Below are 22,053 nucleotides of genomic sequence, written 5' to 3' on the forward strand. Positions count from 1 at the left end.
ATCTCGAATTGTATTCCCACAATTCCTACGTTTTATAGGAGGGACCTGGTAGAAGATAATTGAATCATGGGGGCAGTTTCCCCCATACTTGTTCTCATGGTAGTGAATAAGTCTCACGAGATCTGATGGTTTGATAAGGGGAACCCCCTTTCACTTGGCTCTCAACCTCTGTCTTGCCACCACCACGTGATATGTGCCTTTCTTCTTCTGCCATGACTGTGAGGCTTCCCCAGCCATGTGGAACTGTTAAGACCAATAAACCTCTTTCTTTTGTAAATTGTCCAGTCTCAGGTACGTGTTTATCAGCAACGTGAATATGGCCTAATACATGTATTGCATTGGAAGTTAGGGCAAAAGGTGTTTGGGGCTTTCTGCTGCTAAGAAGCTTAATGTTAGGGAGTCTATGCCCCTCATCATTTTCTAAGCACCCTGTATAGCACATGAGACTATAGAAAGAATGAAGCTCCCCACCCTGTGCTCAGGGCCTTGCAATCTAGAAAGCATATGAGGAAAAAGAAAGTTGAGCAAGCCCCTGATGTCATCCATCTGTGATTGACAGATTCATCTGAGCAGTTCTTAAATCTTATTTTTAGCTGTTTCCCTTCTGGGTGAGGTAGAAGTTTTCCACGGGTCAAGAGAGAAAGGAGAACAGGTATAAAATCTCACAAAATCAGACAGATCTGGTTGAGTTCCAGCTCTGCTGGGCCACCTGGAGGAGGTCACTTCTTTGAGCCTCAGTTTCTTTGTGGGTACGATGGGGAAAATCATCATTCCAAGCTGCCAGAGTTGTTCCGAAGACAAAATGAGACTAGGTTTGTAGAGTGTGCACAGAGTACCTGGCTCACAGTAAATGCTAAGTGGCTAGAGAGGGGTCATTCATTTGGGCCTGAAAAAGCATCTTTGAAGGTGTGTGTGGGGCTGACTGGGTAGGTCCCACTTGGGGTAACAGAAGAAAAGCCAGCTTTTCTAGCCCTGAGAGGAGCTGGCCTCAGAGGCCCTGACTGTCTCCTCCCCACCCTGGTGTGGATGTTCTACAAAGGGCAGGAGGCCAGGCCCACCTGTTCTGTCCCAGAAATGCTACAACAGCTGGCCCTGCCCAGCCTTTACTGCAGGGTCAATGCCTCCTCTGCCAGGCCTAGTGGACAGACCTCAAGGAACCGGGCCTTGGGGCCTCTCAGTCTCTCTGCAGGCATTCGCCTTGAGCAGCATTAGAAGTGAGAAAGGAGGAGACATCCTCTCATCATGGGCCTTTGAGAAGCCACACGAGCTGCCCATATGAGCATCACCTGCACATGCAAAGATGACCTTTGCTCCTAAAAAAGTTTACATGGGTAAATGTGTGCCATGGTGGTTTGCTGCACCTACCAACCCATCACCTAGGTAGTAAGCCCCACACGCATTAGCTATTTATCCTGATGCTTTCCCTCCCTCTATTCCCCAACATGCCCTGGTGTGTGTTGTTTACCTCCCTGTGTCTATATGTTCTCATTGTTCACCTCCCACTTATAAGCAAGAACATGCAGTGTTTGGTTTCCTGTCCCTGTGTTAGTTTGCTGAGGATAATGGCTTCCAGCTCCATCCATGTCCCTGCAAAGGACATGATCTCAGTCCTTTTTATGGCTGCATAATATTCCATGGTGCATATGTCCTGCACATATATCCTGGAACTTAAATAAAATAAAATTAGGAAAAAAAAGTACCAAGTTCCCAAGAGTCATTTGTCCAAACTTCATGTTGTCTTCATATTTCTACAAAAAGTAGTATTACCAACTCTCTTTTTTAATCAATAAAATGTACTCTCTCAAATTAAAAAAATTAAGTTTTAGAAAAGGTGAGTGGATTCTCTTGCATTATCTCAGCAGCAGAAAACCAGCCCTTGGAATCCTCACCAGCCTCCCTCTCTTTACTGGGCACTTCCAGGCTGTTTTGCTCCCTCAGTTCTCACAATAACACCATAGGCTGGTACTATTATCATCTCCACTTCACAGAGGAAGAACACGAGGCCCTGGGAGATCACTCAGCTGATGCCTGGAAGACTCAATCCCAGATCTGTCTGATCCCAAAGCCCTCACTTTTTAAAAAAAATGCTCCAAATTATTTTAATTTTTAATTGACAAAAATTCTATATATTTGTGGTTTAGACATGATGTTTTGAAATTCATAAACACTATGGAATGGCTAAATCAGGCTAAATAACATATGCATTGTGTGGCGAGAACACTTAATATTATTCCCTTAGTGATTTTCAAGTACACATGATTGTATTGCATGTTATTGCCTGTGTCCCACGCTGTACGATAGATCTCCTGAACTCATTCCACCTGTGGCATTGACGTCTTATATCCTTTGACCCAATCTCTCCAACCCTGCCCACCCGACCCCTGGGAACCACCATTCTACTCTCTGCTTCTGTGAGTTTGACTTTTCTAGATTCAACACACAGAATAAGTGAGATCACGTGGTGTTTGTCTTTCTGTGCAGTGTCCAGCTGCAGCTCACTTTCATCTTCCCAGTAGACTGCCATCATCTTCACCAAGAGGAGAGGTGGTGTAAATGAGCCTGGAGCCAAATGCTCTTATCCTGTCTCTCTGCTCTCTGCAGGCCCAATGTCCAAACCAATTTCACTGCTTGACACTCACTGACCTGCCTGCCCTGCTTACATACCATTCTCCTTCCACCTCTCAGGTCCTGCCAGCCTTCAGGGTCACACTGCCACCTGCTCACACGGCCTCTCCTATGCTCATCTGAATGGAAGAGGTGACAGCTTTAAATGGCTCCAGTTCCTTGGGAATCTGACTAATGGAGCATCCTGGTTCACATAGGCCAGTGGGAGCAGCAGGACCCAGGGGCCTGGGGAAATGGGTAAACATGCAGGGCTGTGTCAGGCAGGAAACCAGGAGGGGCGGCTAACCTCGGTGGACTAACGGGAGATGGCAGGCCACCACAACATGCCCTCCTGGATAATGTGTGGGACACAGTGGCCTTGGCTTTGGGGCAAAGCCACTGTGAGGGAGGGGCTGTCTTCATTCCTCATGCTTCCCTCAGCGATTTTTCAGGGCTTTGGGTTGAGCCGCAAAGCCAAGAATGATTAGGTAAAAATAAAGTAAGTTACAGACATCAATGCCAACATGCTTAAGGCTGAAGTGTACCGATGTCTACAACTTACTTTGAAGTGTATCAAAAAATAAAATAGAAAGCATGGATGGGGGCTAGAAAGGTTTGTGGTGAAGTTGACATAGTGAAACACCCATGGTAGAGTCCAGGGGGTGGGCATGTGGGTGTTCCCTGTGCAGGCAGAACCAACCCACAAGACAGCAGAAGGAATACTCTCGTCCCACAGTGGGAACTGGCGGCCTCACCGGAAGAGATGCGTTCACGACACTTCTCAGGAATCCTTTTGTGAGAAGACTATGCTTTGTGCCCAGTAACTCATGCTTGCATCAGTGGGGAGAAACTGAGGAAATTCCTACCCTGCCCAGGTGATGTCAGAAACCAAAACCAATGTCAGTCTCAGATCAGAAAAACTGAGTTTTCTGGGATCAGTTGTCTCCTCCTTGACATCCCCTCAAAGATTAAAAACACCTCTGAACTCCTGATATTATCCATCTATGATTCATAGATTCATCTGAGCAGTTGTTAAACCTCATTTTCAGCTGTTCCCCTTCTGGGCAAGGTATAAGTCTTTCACAAGTCAAGAGAGAAAGGGGAGCAAGTATAAGAAGATAGAAGTTTGCATTCCTCCAAGCTCACCTTGCACAAACCTATGGATTAATTTTATATTCTGTCTCTGAGGTATTCACTAAAGAGGTCTGTATCTGTTATTTATTTTCCTCATCTGTCTTTCTTAGGGAATATTTTCTTTAAAGCTCCAAACAGGTGACAGGACTGGAGAAGAAGAACAATTATCATGGTACCCACTGTCCCAGGCAGGAGCTTAACTCTGAGATGACAAACACATCCTACAATATGCACTTAATGAGCAGCTACTATGTGCTAGGCAGTTTGCAAACCATCATAGGAGAGGTAGAGTTGAATAAAATGTTCACATTCTGGAAAGGTTAGTCAAGTGTAGCTTGGATTAACCCCCAGGAAAGTTAATCATACTCTTGCTTAGAATGACATTCACCCAACCTGTTTCCCCCACGCACTCCCACAGCCTTGGGAAATCCTAATACACAATCATCTATAACCTTGGAGATGTGCAGCTTCTGCCTTCCAGGTGATTTATGATATAAAAATCTTCTCATGACCACAGGTAAATCATCCCTTCTCTCTGGCCTTTATCTCCCCCAAAGTACATTTTAAAGAATGATTCCTGGGCTTTGCCAGCTTTTATTAGTCAGACACATACAACTGCTATTAGGAACTTCCTGTCAGCACAACATGGCCCATGTTGGTGCGTCATAAGGGGGAAAATAAAAGGGATTATTGATAGTAAAAAAAAAAAAAAAGTGGAAGACAGTGATTTTACTACACTCTCATTTTACGGCTGATGGAACTCTGGTACAGGGAGGTACAGTGACAGTTCAAGGTCGGTGGTGTAGCTAGGTTTCCTGATTCTTAGCCTGGGAGTTTCCTATCATGCAACAATGCCTCCTGGGGTGAGCAGGGGGATGTGAAGGACTGAGATGGATACAGCATAGGAGGCTGAGCAGCACTCACTGGCCTCTACTGTTTGGAACGTCACTGAGACCCTAAGCAAGGAGCCAGAGCTATGTTTGGCCTCTGTATAAATATTATGCAGGACTCAGCACTCACCCTGTAGGGCTTTCCAGCACTTGGTTTGCATATGAGAAGTGAGAGAAATGGAACATGAGATTCACACACCAATGAATTTTCAGAGAAGGACATCAAGTGTCACAATCCCAGCCAACTAAGAGGTATCAAAGACCCAGCATCTTGCTGCTCACAGAAGAAATTCCTGATCTCTTACAAAGCAGTGCTAGATCAGAAATCATCAGAACACACTGCATCTGCAAAGCACACTTCTTCTCAACTATGGAGGAGCTGCAAGAACCAGTCATAGCAACTTAATAACAAGAGCTGCATACACTTCTCTGTAGCCCTTGTGTTGCTCAGAGCTCTTTCACACACATCTGCCTATTTGATGCTTTCTGCAGCCATTTGAGGTGGACAGAGTAGGATTTATTAATATGGAAGCCCAGAGAGATTATGTGACCTGCCCAAGAACACAAAATTAGTGAGGCAGGACCTGATTCCATGTCTGGTCTAACTTCTTCATTTCATAGATGAACAAATAGACTCAAAGGGGTGGAAAAGTGGCAAACGTTTCAACTGGAGGTTCTCGGTCCTGGTCCAGTTCTCCACCAGCTGTGGCCTTGGGTGAGCCATATCGTCTCTCTGGCACTCAGGTACTCATCAACAAAAGAAGATGGACCTATATACTGGCTCTCAAACTTATTAAAGTAGCAAATAAATGAGCTTCATGGAGTTCTTTGCCAAATACCTTCATGAGTATGATTTTCCTCTATGTGTAAGAAACAAATTTAGTGTCAGAATACAAAACCATGGAAATTATGAAATATGCCATCACCACCACTGACACATGACTTTATGAATAAAATTGCGCTATTGAATTAAGCATGAGTGACTAAGGGTATCTCCCTTAATATTAATTGGCTACTTGAACATTCACTATATTTTGTTCAAGACTAGCAGATAAAGAAAAGTAAATGCTGAGGGTTAATATTTTTATGAGAGTTACAGAAAACAGATAATTATGAAATATTTTAAATCACAGACTTTTAAATCTGTAACATTTTAAATCCATTTTAAGGAAGATAGAAAATTCTCCCAGATGCTAGAAATGAGAAGTCAAAACTGAAAGTTGAGGAGGAGGAGGAACAGACCTAGCAACCCATAGGGACATCTGAGCAAATATAAGTCCGAGAGGCTGAGGTTTCATTCCTTCCCAATGGTAGAGTTAAGATTGCATGCTGTGGGTATGACCAAAAGCTAATTAGGCTTACTGAAAAGAGCTGGGAGCTAGAAAGGATTGTCCCATAGTAAGCCAGAAGTTAGAAACTCTACCCTTCAGCTCACCATGAATGTGCCTGATGTGGGTATGATTACACACTGCTCTTGCAATATGGGCATCAAAATATAACTTAAAAATTACCATCCTACAATTCAATACCCAGCTAAACTACCACTCAAGTGAAATAAATGTCTTTCCAGAAATACACAGACTAAGAGAGCTTAGTTACTCCAGGTCCTTGCTCAAAGAACTACTAAAGGATTAACTCCAACAAGAAGAAAATGTAATCCTGTAGAAAGGAATGAAAACAATGGGGAGCAAAGAAATCAGTAAAGCATGTTATGAAATACACGTATCAACTCTTAAGAAGTAATAAGGCAGAATCAAAAAGTAGGTATCACAGGGATGATGAGAGTATGGGATTTGGGGTGGAATTTGTGTCCTAGAGTATTTTTTCTTATTCAGAAAGAGGACGAAGTTGGTTAACAGCCACACTGACTGAGTCAGCACCACACCTCCTATCTCTCCACTGCACTCAGGGACAGACCCTTTCCTCCCAGTCCAGTGGTGCTGCATGTACAGCTATCACAGCCTCCCACAGCACTTCACAGATGGACTTTAGTTGCCGTCTTTTCTGCCAAAGACAATTGTGGCCATGGTTCTGGTCCTGACTCTTCAGTGGGCATTCTTAGAACTCTACTGTTTCATTCTTAGGAAGGAAACCCACAAGAGCTGTCAGCGTGACTTCAGGGCACCAGGAGTGACTGCTCCATTTCCAACACCTGGCACAATTGGAGCTCCAGTTTCTACATACCCTCCTGCTTCTTGGGCCTTTTTTCCTGTAAAGCACTGCTGTCCAATAGAATGTTCTATGATGATAGACACGTTCTATATATGTGCTGTCTGATGTGGTGGCCACTAGCCACAGGGGGGCATTGAGCATGGGAAATTTGACTAATGAAACAGAGAAACTGAGCTGTAAATTTTATTTAATTTCAATTTAAATAGACAGATGTGGTTTGTGGCTACTGTATGGGACAATGTAGTTCTAGAAAGTGGAAATCGCTGAAGGGATCCATTCCATTCCCTTTTTGGGAAGCTCTGAGGTGTTTCTCTCTCTCTCTCCCCCTTGGAGTGGGAGCGAGGGCAGGTGGGTGGCCCCAAGAAGGAACTCCTTCTTGCCTGGACTACTTGGCCCCAGAACTTCTGCTTCCTCTAACCACAAGCCCTCACGGGTTTGTCTGACAGGCCTCAGCCTGCCTTGAGTACTCTCTTAGACCAGTGCTCCTCAAATTTTCATGTGTGTAAAAACCACCAGGGGTGTTGCTAAAATGCAGGTTCTGATTGAGCAGACTTGGGATGGGGCCTGAGAGAATCAGCATGTCTGACAAGCTCCCAAATAAGGCTGGTACTACTGGCCTGGAGACATTTTGAGCAGTAATAAGGTTTTAGAGACAGAAGCTCCTCTGAAAAGGCTACATACTGTATGATTCCAACTATACGACATTCTGGCAAAGGCAACACTATGGAGGTAGGGAAAAGTTCAGTTGGGGGAGGCAGGCTGAACAGGCAGAGCACGGGGGATTTCTAGGGCAGGAAAACTACTCTGTGTGATACTGCAATGGTGGGTGCGTGTCATTACACATTCACTGGAGGTACAACATTGCACATTTGGAGGTACCTCCAAACCCATAGGAGGTACAACACCAAGAGAGAACCTATTGGCCCCTTGATTGTAGCAAATGTACACCCAAATGCAACATGTTCCTAATATGGGAAATGGGCGTTGGGAGGAGGTGTGGGGTGTATATGGGAGCTTTCTGTACTTTCTGCTCCATTTTTCTGTAAACTTAAAACAGCTAAAATTAATAAAAATCTATTGACCTAAAGAAAACTATACTTAATCTGCAAAATTTAATGTGCAATTTTGGGGAGGGGGGTTAAAGACCCTCCCCCATTTAAAAACTCCTGTCTGAGAAAACAGGAAATGTGCCTTATTCATCCTTCCCACCCAACCTCCACCCCACTCCCACAGTGCCCAGGAAATGTCTAGCAAGAATGGATACTTGGTAAATTTCTCCCAACTCATTTAAAAAGCAAAGCCTGGCATCATGCCTGGCACAGAGTAGGTACTCAACAAATATTTGGTGGATGAATAAACATGAGGTGAGAATTCTAACAAAACAGCCTGAGACTACTTGAAAACAGGGTTATTCCTGCACTCAGTTATTCCTTTTTTGTGCTGGCACAGCTCAGCTCATGACTCTCCAGGGTTCTCACCAGCCCCTACCGTGACAACATCTCTCCTCTATGAGACAGCAAAATTACCAAGGGTGAAAACACCACCATTTCATCCCGTACTCTCACTGCTTGGCTGGGCCTTGCATACAGTAGGTGCACCTTGAATGTTTGCTAGCATCTCTTTGAAGTGACTCCACTTCTCCTTCCTGTGTTGATCCTCTTGAACATCTGGAGGTAGCCAGACAAACTCACACGATGGCACTAGCTCCAGTCACAACTGCCCATAGGCTGTAACATCACAGCTGCCAGGCTTCTTCTCAGACCCCCAAGACATTGCAAAGCCTTCTCTAGCCTCAGTCAGATTCTTTCCTTGCCATACTCCTCAAAACTCAAGGTAATTTGATGGCAGCCTCCTTTTCCTCCAAACTCTTTGTATTATCCAAATTTGTTCTATTTGCTTGCCCTTTCTAAACAGCTAATATGTGCTTTTTCACCTAACCTTACCAAATCTGCATGGAGGAAGGAGATGAGTAAAGGATAAGGCTCTCTCCTCTATAAGCTTACAAGAGAGGAAACTGAGGCTCAGGGAGGGTGAGCCTCCTGCCTAATGTCACACAGTGGAGAATGAAGAGCAGGCATTCACATGCTCCTCTGAAAATGCATACTCTTCGTTGATGAGCTTTGCTGAGCCTCTCTCTTATCTGAGTAATCTTCTGAAATTACAGCTCTCTTCATGCCAATCATCTCTTGCTCAAAAACATTCAACAGCTCCCTCCAGACCAATGAATGAAATCTGAACTCTTTGGCTTGGCAGTCAAGGTTCTTAACGAAGGGGCTTCAGCCTACTGACTTCATCTTATTTCTTATGATTCCCTATCACAAAATCTATCCTGTAGCTACACTGAACTATGGACCATATATATCCTGCATATATGCAGACTTTCCACCTCTGATCTTTGCTTATTTCTGAAAAGACTTTTCTTCCTAATCCTGCAGAGATCAAATCAAAGACAGTCTGTTTCAGCAGGGCATGGTAGCTCACACCTATAATCCCAGCACTTTGGGAGCCTGAGACGGGCAGATCACTTGAGGTCAGGAGTTCGAGACCAGCTTGGCCAACATGGTGAAACCCTGTCTCTACTAAAAATACAAAAATTAGCCAGATGTGGTGGCACACAGCTGTAATCCCAGTTGCTCAGGAGGCTGAGGCAGGAGAATCACTTGAACATGAGAGACAGAGGTTGCAGTGAGCTGAGATCAAGCCACTGTACTCCAGCCTGGGTGACAGAGTGAGACTCCATCTCAAAAAAGAAAAAAAAAAGACTGTTTCATAAAGTCTTTTCCAGGACATGTGACTGAAAATAATGTTATTCTTCTCTGATTGTCTATGTTCCTTCATCTAAATCACTATATGGCATCCACCATCCATCCATCCACCTATCCATCCATCCAAGCCTCCATCATACATCCATCTATCATCCATCATCCATTCATTAACCATCCATCCATTCGTCATCCAGCCATGCATCTATCTGTCCATATGCCCATTCATTATCCATTTATCATTCATCTATCCATCTGTCCATCTATCATCCATCTACCCATTCATGCATCCATCTATCCATGCATCCATCTATCATCCATCCACCCGTCCATCTGTCCATCCATCCATACATTCATCCAGTGCTGACTGGGAGCCTCTTATACACCAGGCTCTGTGCCAGGTGCTGAGAAGTTCACAATGGATAAGACAGACAAATTCTTTGCTCACATGGAGGTCACTTTCTAAATGGGGATACTAACAATGAACACATCAACAAATAAGCATGAGATTACTTCAGACAGCCATCAGCCCTGCGAATAAAACCAGGGCTTTGTTAGGTCATAGGGTCTAGGGAGGGATTTCTTTATTTATTTATTTGAGATGGAGTCCTGCTTTTGTTGCCCAGGCTGGAGTGCAGTGGCGCGATCTTGGCTCACTGCAACTTCCACCTCCCTGGTTCAAGCAATTCTCCAGTCTCAGCCTCCCCAGTAGCTAGGACTACAGGCACACGCCATCACAGCCGGCTAATTTTTGTATTTTTAGTAGAGGTGGGGCTGGCAACATCCCCCAGTTGTAACAATCAAAAAATGCCTCTAGACATTACCAAATGTCTCCTGGGAGGTAAAGCTTCCTCAGTTGAGACCCATGCTGTAGAGTCAGAACTACTTTACACCCACCCTAATTAAGTCTAAAGCCAAGGCCTGATGAGATTTACAGGGGAGACAGAGCTTGGAATCCTATCAAGTCCTATTGAGTTAGAGGGGCTTGGGAACAGTCCAGATTTCTACCGACCTGCACTAAGAAAACAAAGTTGAGCCTACACAAGGTTAAGGTTGTCACCCGGAATTAAACTATGTAGTATAAAAGATTTTAAAGTAGCTACTATAAACATATAATACAAATACCTTCAAATAATTAAAAGAAAATACATCCAAAGAACAATGCCAGAAGGTTGCATGATCCAGGATCCCTTTTATAAAGCTCCCTTGGTCTGCCATGTGAGAAAGGGAGCAGCGGGGAGCAAGAGGAGGCAGGAACCCACCTTGGAGGTGATTTGATTCTATTCTATTCACCCGGAGGAGGCCGACTTGTGCCTCAGTTGTTCAGGCTGCACTTAACTTAGTATGCTGAACCTTGGTAGATACTCCCAAAGTGGGGGACTGACAAACTAAAGCAGATAAGTGAAGAAAGAATAATCAAATTATAGAATGAACAAATGTCTCAACTTGGGAACCAGGCGAGTGAAACCCTGTCCCAAAGTGGAGGTCACAGGCCTCCCTCTCACATGAGGGGCCAAGTGGAGGCTGACCAGGTTACCACAGAGAAGATTCCTGCGCTGAAGGGAGATTAAAGCTGCCCAAGGCTAAGATTCTAGGATTCTTGCAAAGTTGTCACATAGCTTTGGGATGCTCAGAGACTCCAGAGCCAGATTGCCAGCTCACGACTGGGCAGGGACAGAGAGAGGTCAGGAAAATCAGACACGACACAGTTTCAGCACTGCATCCCTTACACAGCCAAGTCAGACTCACCTGGGTTCAGCTGCTGGCTGTGCAAGCTTCAGCCTCTCAGAGCCTCAGTCCCCTCATTGGTAAAACCTTTAAGACATAGGCTTTAAAATTCCTGTGACTTATAAGATGACGTATAAGGACCTCAGGTCCTATCTTATAGGTCATGAGAATTTTACTTATATATAGCATTTAGCTCCTATGTCTAAAATATAATGATTTTCAGCTATTTGCTGATTGGATAAACTAAAAGACAAGTTTCTAAAGCACAATACCTGGCATAGAGTCAGCAATCAATCAATGACAACTAGCATCAGTAGTTTTATGAGTACCCAAGCAGTGTTTCAACCTCCAGGACTGTGGATCGTAAGACACTGCTAAAACAGCCAGGAATGAAACAAGAAAAGAATAAACATCCACTACCTCTAAATGTGTGTGATGTTAGATCAGCAAAGCAACTCTAATTATGGAAGAATTTACCCTCTGACTGGAAGGAGTGCACCTGTCAGGTCAGTTCCAACCCCAGCACCGCCCTGCACCACTGTTGTCACTGGTTTAATCATGTGTCTGTGTCAAGAGACTGTCATTTCCTTGAAAACAAGAGCCATGTGTGATGATCTGATTTTACATTCCAGTGCTTGGTATTAGGAACAGTGACGCTAACCCAGAAACAAATACACTGAAAGGAAACCTTGGGGGACTTTCAGTCTCAAGAGTGGCTCCCACCTCAGTGAGGCTTGCAATATTTTCAAAACCGTATATAATGTCTCTACGTTGATGGCAATACAGACATTTTGGTTTGAAAGTCCAGCAGCCAGAAGGCCCAATTTTCTTTGGGTCCTTGCTTAGAATCAGAGTACACTGCCACCAGGTGGCAGCAATTCCATGGTAACATCTGTGAGGTTCAGCAGGTAGGGTCTTGAACTGGGGTCTTGTTTTCCCTGATTCATCCTTTTGTGGGGTGGGGAGGCAGGGAACATTTGGCGTTCTGAGGTACTCTCACAGTGTGAGCATCTTTCATCCCAGCCCCAGAGTTTGGACTCCTTAGCCTCAGGCTCCGGTTCCCTGCACAGAGGAGGTAGATCTGGGGAACTGGTGCACCAGTGCCCTGGGAAAGCAGACCCCGCCATTTGGATCTGTGACAAGCCTTTCTGTTCTCGTACTGAAAACACACACTTGAAACACAATGAAGAGTGAGAGGAGCGGGAATCTGGGGCAGGAACAATATGATTTCTTGTAAGATCCCCTTAGCTCCCCAAAGACTGAAAAGACAGAGAGTAAAAATTTGAGGGGAGAAAAATGGAGTGGAAGTACTTCACACTTCAGAGGGAACACGGGGCTGACAGTGAAGACAAACAAATGTTTAGAAAGTTATAACAGACCGCGGAATGCAAATTGCTGGGGGACAAAAGCGGCAAGCTGCTGTGTCACTTCAAGTTCTTGACGAGAAACTTAATTTACTGGATCCACAATAAAGGTCCTCGGTTCCAAGTTCAAAGACCCCCACTTGGGCTGTGGGGCCCTGACTCATCCTGCCCAGAGCTGGTGAGGTGGAGGCAAAAATGAGGACTGCCGCCGGTGTTCCAGAGCCCTTCTGGCTCCCAGGCCCTGGGCTGGGTGCCAGAAGGGAGAAGTGGAGGTCTCTGGGCCTCATGTGCACACTTGCCCCACTGCCTCCTCCCTGTGCAGCCGATATTCTCACCCACAATGCACAGGTGAGAACCTGGAACCCAGAGAGGTCAAGGGGCAGGCTGTTGGTCACCTTCTGGCCAGTGGCAGCAGAGTGACTCCCATTTCCTCCCCTCCACACCAGATCCCACTACACCAAGAATACCTCTTTCTGAAGAGCACACCCACAACTGCAACCATAACACAAAATAACACAGGCTGTACTAGAAATTGTTCTTCCTTCTGTCTTTCCTTCCTTCCTTTGTTTGTTTGGTCCTTCCTTCGACTCTTTCAAAAAATGAGCACTTCCTGTGTTGCGGGGACTGTTTCAGGTCTGGAGATTGAACAGGGCAGGTAACAGATACATTCTCCACCCACATGGGGCGTACATCCTAGTGGGTGGAGAACGGTGATGCAAAATGAATGGTGTCTGCGATGGTGATGAGTGAAAGCTGGGAGGACGGATGAGATGCGCCAGAAGCACAGGGGGTAGTGGTGCGATTTTAAATAAGGTGGTTGGGACGTTCATTGTGAGTGCACTGGTTGGGTGCACACCCGTTAGACTTTCAAACAATTTTCACAGTTCTCTCTCTTGATCAGTGGAGAAGGTATTCTCCCCACTTTTGCATAAAGAGTAGGAAAGTAAAATGGCTCCCAAGTCTCCAAAGAAGGAGTAGAAATGACTTGCTGTGCCGTCTCAGCCTCAGGTTTCCCAGCTAAACTCTTCTCACCCTTTCTGGCTTTACTGGCCAGGAGGGAGGATGAAGGGGCCACCGTGAAGGCAGCCACAGCCACCCAGCTCAACACTTCATCAGCCTTCATGCAGAATCCCTGCCGCCCACATGTGGAGGGGCAGGAACACCCTCCCAGGGAACGTCCTTGTATAAGACTGGAAGCTGCTGTCTGGAGCTTTGCACCAGTTGGATGCCCTTTGTCCCCTTTAGAAATGTAAATGACATAGCAAATAGGCATGTCTGAGCCCCTTGTAATCCTGAGGGAAAGGGAGCTGGGGGTCAGTCTGGAATTAATGGAGATCCTGGATCATGGAGGGGCCACAGGGCCAAACTGGGTGCACATGCCCGCCTGTCCTGGCCCAGGCCCAGTCTTCATGAACCCCACACACGTTTGCAGAGAAGTAAGCTCTGCTGATAACATGCCATCCCCATGGTTATTACTGGAGCACGATGGCAGGCTGGCCCTTCATGGAGCCACAAGAGACAAGGCAATTTTGGGGTTCTAACGCAAGGTGCACCAGCTAACAGCCCTCCTGACTTCCCAGTGGACCTTCCCAGGAATTTCCTAGAAAGGCAAGAGAGGGAAAGTGATGGTACAAATGCAGCCACTCTATTTTATTTACTTATTCATTTATTTATTTTTGAGACGGGGTCTCGCTCTGTCCCTCAGGCTGGAGTGTAGTGGCACTATCTTGGCTCCCTGCAATCTCCACCTCCCAGGTTCAAGTAATCCTCCTGCCTCAGCCTCCAGGGTAGCTAGGATTACAGGCGTGTGCCATAACACCTGGCTAATTTTTATATTTTTAGTAGATACGGGGTTTCACCATGTTGGCCAGGCTGGTCTGGAACTCCTGACTTCAAGTGATCCGCCTGCCTCAGCCTCCCAAAGTGCCGGGATTACAGGGGTGAGCCACTGTGTCCAGCCTAAATGCAGTCACTTTAAGCCCACTCTAATGTATAAAAGGCATAAGTCGTTCACAGGCTCTGGCACTCAGATGATTACCAACAAAAATTTGCTACTCCTTCTCAACAAACTGTAAGAATGGAGGAGAACTTCTGGTCTCATCCAACCCCACTTCCCTCTTCCTCTAGGGAGGGAACCCCAGAAGAGGTGAGACTCCACCCTTTCCTATCAGACTGTGTGCTCCCTGGGGACAAGGAGGCTCTTACTCATTCTACATGCTGAGTACCTGTCACAGGCAGGGGGGAATAACTACCAGTGGAACAAATTAAGGAAGGGTTGCTGGGCTCTGGTGATAGATGAGTGGGACACATGATTGTTGTAATTCCTGCCCTCCTGGAGTCCATAGACTAGGGAGGACTCCCCGCCAAGTGCTCATTTCACCCCCTCCCGGCCCTCAGTCCACCTGAGCTTACCCTCATCCTCCAAGGGACTAGATGGAGCAGCCCTGGGGACCAATGGGGCTCAGAGGCTGGAGACCTGAATGTGTCCTGGAGCTCAGCCTGAGGCCCAGCCCTCTGACTTCCTGCAGGCTTCTCTTCCTCCCCTAATCATCTCTCCTTCCTATTTCCTATTTCTCCACTTGTAGGAGAGATTTTACTGGCTACAGAGTCACCCCTTTAATTTCTCATAGCTGCAAGAGGCCCGAATACTACAACTGCTGGATTATCCCAAAGAGACAAAGGTGCCCATACTCCCAGACTAGCCCAACAGCCAGGCCTATGGCTGGGAACTTTTCTTCCACTATCTGGGAACTTTTCTTCTTGGTGCAATTTGAAGTGCAGGATCATTTCTAGACGTATAGGAAAACTAAGGATCATTTTCAGAAAACAAACAAATAATCTGGACTTACTAAGAGGGCAACATTACAAAGAGATACAAGATTGAAACTTTCACTGACTTCATGATAAAATACTTCCAGTTGACCCCTCTTACTAATCTACTCTCTCTAAATTTGGGAGCTGTGCCTCAGTTGTCTGGAGGGCGACCATGTGGCTATGGAAGTCCTAAGACTAGCTTAGGATGTTTCTCTACCCCCACAGGACCGTGCCTCAGATGTTGGCCAGCCACCTTCCACCTGCACTACATTTGTCATGTCCATGTTTATTTTAATAATTTTTTAACATTTGCCTTTAAATTAGCCTCACTTTTAATCGTATACATGGCATATATATGTCCAATGAGCTCCAGTGCTCATTGAAGCATTTCCTTTGAGAGCCATGTCAGCACACAGAAAGTTTCAAACTTTGGAGCGTTTAGGGATACTCAACCTGTATATATATGTATGTATGTATATATGTGTGTGTATGAGATCATACATATCATATACATAGCTTCATTCTAGCAATAATAGCAGTAAAGCCATGGTTTTGATATGGTTTATGTCCTAGTTTTATTCCTAATGCCTATTAACATACATACATAATTGAAAAGAAAAAACATTTCTCCATGACTGGGCCATCAAATGACTCCACCTTCAAGGCCATCTGCTGGGGCAGGCAAGTGCAACCTGTGACTGAGGGAGGAGGGGACAAGGCCCCCTAGAGGCTAGGGGCCTTACTTAAGGTCATATCACCACTGCAGGAGAGCAGGAATGGAAACCAGTGCTTCCTGCTTCTTCATGGGCTGGGTATTCACAAATGGGGACAATTGGAATCAGGCCACATTGGGCTTCTTCCTGTAGCATACCCCAGCTTCCAAAAATCACCAACATACATGGGGTTTTGTTTTCCTTTCCCTTTTGGGGTTGCTATCCTTATTTATGCCACAGAATATCAGCAGTTGCTTTTTGGGGACATAGTTGCTGTTGGGACACACACAAACACACATGCACGCTTCCTAGCCATCACTGATAGAGAATCAAAAAACATTACAGCTCATGGATTTGGCAATCTGGAGGTCATTAGACTTTTTGTTAAAGAGAACCTTCTCATGAAAAATGAAAATAGCCCTTATCCCTATCATTCAACAAACATTTAAAAAACACCTACTGTGTACCAGGCATTGAGCTCATCAGGGACTAAGGATACAACGGTAGGAAAGGCAGATACAGACCTTGCTCCCAAGCTGCCTTCTCAGCTAGTGGCCACCCTGTGGAAAATTGTCAATGCCTACAATAATCTCTGACACAGAGTAGGCACTCGGAAAATATCTGTTCAACAATAAATGGACATTGAACAAATAAAGATCACACACAATTATATATACACACAAATATTTCACTGTAAATATATAGGATATGTAGGTGCTTTGGAAAATAAGTATGGGGTGCTGGGGGGTGGTGCATGGTTGAGCAGTCAGAAAAGACTTGCCTGAGAAAGTGATGTTTAAACTAAGTCCTATAGGATGGGTGGGCCGGGCATGGTGGATCACACCTGTAATCCCAGCACTTTGGAAGGCCGAGGGGGTGGATCATGAGCTCAGGAGTTCAAGACCAGCCTGGCCAACATGGCAAAATCCCATCTCTACTGAAAAAAAACAAAACAAAACAAAAATTAGCCAGGTGTGGTGGTGCACACCTGTAATCCCAGCTACTTGGGAGGCTGAGGAGGAGAATTGCTTGAATCTGGGAGGCGGAGGTTGCAGTGAGCTGAGATCGCACCACTGCACTCTAGCCTGGACGACAGAACAAGATCCCATCTCAAAAAAAAAAAAAAAAAAAGGATGAGTGGATGGTTGGTCAGCCAAGGTGGGGAAGGCGGGTCTGGGGAAGAAAGAACGAGTGTTTCCAGCAGAGAAACAGCATGTGTGAAGGCCCGGAGTTAGAAAGGCCATGTCTATTGGAGGCCCAGAGAGGAGGCCAATATCTGGAATGAGCTGAAAGAGTGGGAGAGTGGTAGGGGATGCAGCCAGGAGGCATCTCACAGAGGACAGTGGGGACCCCACCATTTGGATCTTATTCCAAAGACCACAGGGAATCCCAGGAGTGATTTAAGCAAAAGAGGTGCCCAAAGGATTTACATTTCAAAAAAATCCCTCTGTTGCTGGGTGGGGAGTGGCCTAGATGGTCAAGGAGCCGTTTCTGGATGACCAGTTAGGGGGCTACTACAGTTTTCACGTGGGAGATGGTGGTGGCCTGGACTAGGCTGGTGGCAGCAGGGCTGGAGAGCAATAAGGACGGAGTCGGGGGTCAGGTGGAGTGGGGCCCATTAGCTCCTGCTCACATGTCCCTGAGGGTACTCCAGTGCACTGTCAGCAAACTTTTTCTAGAAAGAGTCAAGCTGTAAACACTTGAGATTTTGCAGGCCTGTAGGAAAGAGTCAACAGAGCAGGCCCAATGTCGCTCCAAAGTTGGGCCCATTTGTAGTGCTGGCTCTTGCCTGGTGTCTGCGAATTGGGCTTTTAGGATGCTCCCTGTGGTACTAAGTGACATGGTTGTTTTGTATGCCTGGAACACTGAATCCTACAAAGGCTGCCTGCTTAGACTGTTTGTACAGCAATGTGATTTCTGGTAAATGCCTGTGTTTCCTCTGACAGTCTGGAAGTCAGAGGGTTGTGGCTGATCATAGAGGCAGGGGGTACCTGTGCAGTCAATAAAACACCCTCACTAAAAACCTGGACTCTGCATTGCAGGAAGGCTTCTCTGGGCAGAAACCCTGCATGCATGCTGCCACATTTCCTTGCTGGAGGAAGAAACACAGTCTGCATACCTGCTCCAGGCAGGAGGAAGGGGAAGTGAGAAACCTGTGTATGGATTCCTCCACATTCTGCCTGGTGACTGTCTTTGTCTTGCTGGTGACGGAAACAAACCACATCCATGAGTATAACTGCTTCTGTGTCCTGTGAATCCTTCTAAATTACCAAATATGTAGGTAATCTTGGGTCCACCCCCTGACACAGAGGTCCACAGGGTTTCTGTCTCAACTACTCAACTCTACCTTTGAGTGCTAGAACAGCCATGGACAATAATATGTAAACAAATAACAGGCTGTGTTCCAATAAAACATTATTTATAAAAATGGACAAGGGCTGGATGTGGCCTGGAGGCCATAGTTTGCCAGCCTATGCTCATGGAAAAGCAGGGACTCTCCAAATCCATTTTGAAAACTCTTTCATGTCACCAGTGGAGAAACTGAGGCCCAGAAAGAAGGAAGGGAGAAGGAACTTGTCCACGGTCACTCAGGATCCATGGCAGAACCAGGAGAACCCAAGTCCCAACTCTCAGACCAATGTGTTCTCCACTACTTAATACTGGCTGGTGGCCAGGGCCAAAAAAGGAAGGAGATGGTAGAAAATGGCCTGGCCTGACTCACTTCTGTGTTCGTTCTCTCTCTCTCTCTCTCTCTCTCTCTCTCTCTCTCTCTCTCTCTCTCTCTCTCTCTCCGTGTGTGTATGTGTGTGTGCAGGGCTCTGAAGTTTTAGATGCCACCTGGATTTTCCCAAACTTTTTTGATTATAAGAATCGCCTCTGAGGGTTCTTAATAATACGGATGCCCAGGTGCCATCACAGACCCACTGCAACTGGATCTCCAGGAGTAGAGCCTGGACTCAGCATTTTTAACCAGTTCCGAGGTATTCGGATGATCAGCCAGATTTGGAAACTCTGGGTGACACTCAGTGGCTCTTGAATGACTACTAGGAAAAAAGAAGCCCATAAGCAGAGGAGAGAAGGGGAAATCTGTCTTGGATCAAGGCAGAATGCGTGACCATCATAAAAACAGACCGACCAGTGGTTTGTAGAATATGTTCTCCAAAACTGCTCCTTCAACTGAGCCTTTGCCATCAGAGATCAGGAACTGGCAAAGCCAACATTTGAAGCTAATTTCCTTCTTCCCAGGGATTCTGCCTGCAATTCAGAATGCCATGCAGGTGCCTAGTGGTATCCTCAGCCTCAAGGCCCTGCAAGGCATGGCAAACTGAGACAAAAATGAGCTCACCTCCCACTCCACCCACCGTGATGAGGGGCTTCTGAGCTGCACTAACCATCCCCCCAACAAACGCTTCCCCCTCAAGCTCCCCTAACAGGAGGTGGCTGGAAGCCACAGATCGCAGACTTGAAATTTCCTGCAAGCCTCATTTCCTATTTGGAAACTGTACTGATTCTATGTGTTCTGTATTTTAATAGAAAAATTAGTGCCTGCTCGCCCGCTCAAATGTCTTTGATTAAGTTACTTCACACACTAGAATGACCTAGAGGCCTTTAAAAGATACCGACACCTGCAACCCACACCCAGAGAGTTCATTTTAATTGGTCTGGGTTGTGCTCTGGGAATTAGCGTTTTCAAAAGCTCCCCAAGAGCTTCTGACATGTAGTTCAGGTTGAGAACCACCGGGCTTGTGAGATGTTCTGTTTTTATCTGTTTAATACAGTCCAGGGCACACCACCACGTACCCACTTAGAGAACCTTAGGCACAATCACTACTCACCACTCAGAACAACAAATGCCTTACCAAAGACAACTGATAGCTTAGCCAGTTTCTCCAATTCTTTTTTTTACTATGAGCTATTCCCACAAAGAAAATCAATCACGAACAAAGATCCAGTTTCTCTCACCGAGAGGCACTACTGCAGAGATCTGTGATTTGGGGTAGAAATGTGTTTTGTTTTTTGTTTTTTAATTTTTAGTTAACTTCTAACTGATATGTAGTATTTGTTTCAATTTTAGATGCAGGCAACAAACTGCAGTCCTGTTAGCAATAGAAATTCCAGATATTTTCATATCATGGTATAGCTATCTTGAAATGTCACTTATGCTCATTGCTGCTTTAAAATCACAGTAGTTGTCAGACTTGCTGCTGGATCTGGCTATGTAATGTCCTCATTTTAAAATGTACATCTATCACCATGTCACAAATTGGCCTTTTAAGAATGTTTCGGTAACAGTATTTTAAAATATTTGATTTCCTACGTATTAAATTTATGCACTTAAAATTATTCTGGGAAAGAGGTCACAGGCTTTCCACTGTTCAACCAGCTGCTGAATCCCAGTGGCCAGTGGCAGGGGCTCTGCAGAAGGCTTCCCAGTGGTGGTGGTTGACGTTGCACATTGAGCAAGCGACTCTTACCTGTGGGTCGGAGAGCCGGGAGAGGTCAGGGTACAAGTAGAACTTGATGCCCTCTGAGGCCCCGGGCAACGTGATCCCTCGTATCAGGAGGATCAGCAGCATGATGTAGGGGAATGTCGCGGTCACGTATACAACCTGGGCACAAGAGGAGAGGAGAGAATCAAGAAGGGGGTGAGAGCAATGGGCTTACTTCACTCAGCACAACGTCCTCTGGGTGCATCCGTGTTGTTGCATGTTGCACCAGGACCCTGTCTCCCAAGGCTGACTAGCATTCCCCCGTGTGTATAGGCCACACTTGCTTGATCCATTCATCTGCACAAGCCAGTCACAGAAGGACAAATACTGCATGACTCCACTCATGCGCAGTACCTAAAAGAGTCAAATTCATAGAACAAAGAGTGGGATGGCAGTTGTGGGGAACTGGGAGGGGGGAAATGGGGCATCACTAATGAAGAGGTGTAAAGTTTCAGTAGTGAGATGCATCAGCTCTAGAGACCTGCTGGACAGCATTGCCCCTACAGTCGACAACAATGCATTGGATACTTTTACAAATACGTTAAGACAGCAGATCTCATGTTAAGTGTTCTTACCACAATAAATAAAATTAAAAAGGAAAAGGAAGCAGGGGTGATAGGAGTGGGCCACAGAGGGGTTAAAGGAAAGAAGGGCTTCCTGGTGCAGCAACAAGAAGTAATCCCTAACATGGTCTGTCCTCCTGCCTCATACCTCACCAAAGGCGAGGTCTTTCGGTGCTATCTACTGAGTGCCTGTGATGTGCTTGAGAGTTATGCTTGTTGAATTTTTTTGACCACAACACAGAAAGAAATATATATATCACAATCCAGCACACATAGAGATGAAAAGAAAGTTTCACAAAATAACACATGTGTGATACATGCTAATATTTTGTATCATATTCTTTTTTAAATAAGCTGGTCATGATGTTCTAAATCCACTTCAGAATTCACTATTTTAAAATGTCAATACCCACATTTTAAAAGCCACAGCTCTTACTGAAAGTTAAGTATTCATAGCTAAAGAGAGACTAGGATAGCACAGGATGGTATAGGCTAGACTAACGTACGATAGGATAGGATGGTATAGCATAGCATAGCGTAGCGTAGCATAGCATAGGATGGCATAGCATAACATAGGATAGCATAGCATAGGATAGCACAGCATAGCATAACATAGGATAGTGTAGCATAGCATAGCATAGGACAGCATAGAGTAGCATAGGATAGCACAGGATAGTATAGGCTAGACTAACATACGATAGGATAGGATGGTATAGCATAGCATAGCATAGCATAGCGTAGCGTAGCATAGCATAGCGTAGGATGGCATAGCATAACATAGGATAGCATAGCATAGGATAGCACAGCATAGCATAACAT

The 22,053-nt window shown here is 45.5% G+C and overlaps 1 protein-coding gene across 2 annotated transcripts in view; it reads right to left on the minus strand.

Moving 5' to 3' along the window:
- Nucleotides 1-22,053, minus strand: part of SLC6A11 (solute carrier family 6 member 11) — a 122,040-nt gene that overhangs the window by 42,640 nt on the left and 57,347 nt on the right. For both annotated transcript variants that reach the window (XM_023218438.2, XM_023218439.2), the window contains one exon: nucleotides 20,657-20,791. In XM_023218438.2, the coding sequence (XP_023074206.2) occupies nucleotides 20,657-20,791 (135 nt within the window). The remainder of the gene's footprint in view (nucleotides 1-20,656; nucleotides 20,792-22,053) is intronic.

The sequence above is a fragment of the Piliocolobus tephrosceles genome, chromosome 2 (genome assembly GCF_002776525.5).
Source record: "Piliocolobus tephrosceles isolate RC106 chromosome 2, ASM277652v3, whole genome shotgun sequence".
Taxonomy (NCBI): Eukaryota; Metazoa; Chordata; class Mammalia; order Primates; family Cercopithecidae; genus Piliocolobus; species Piliocolobus tephrosceles.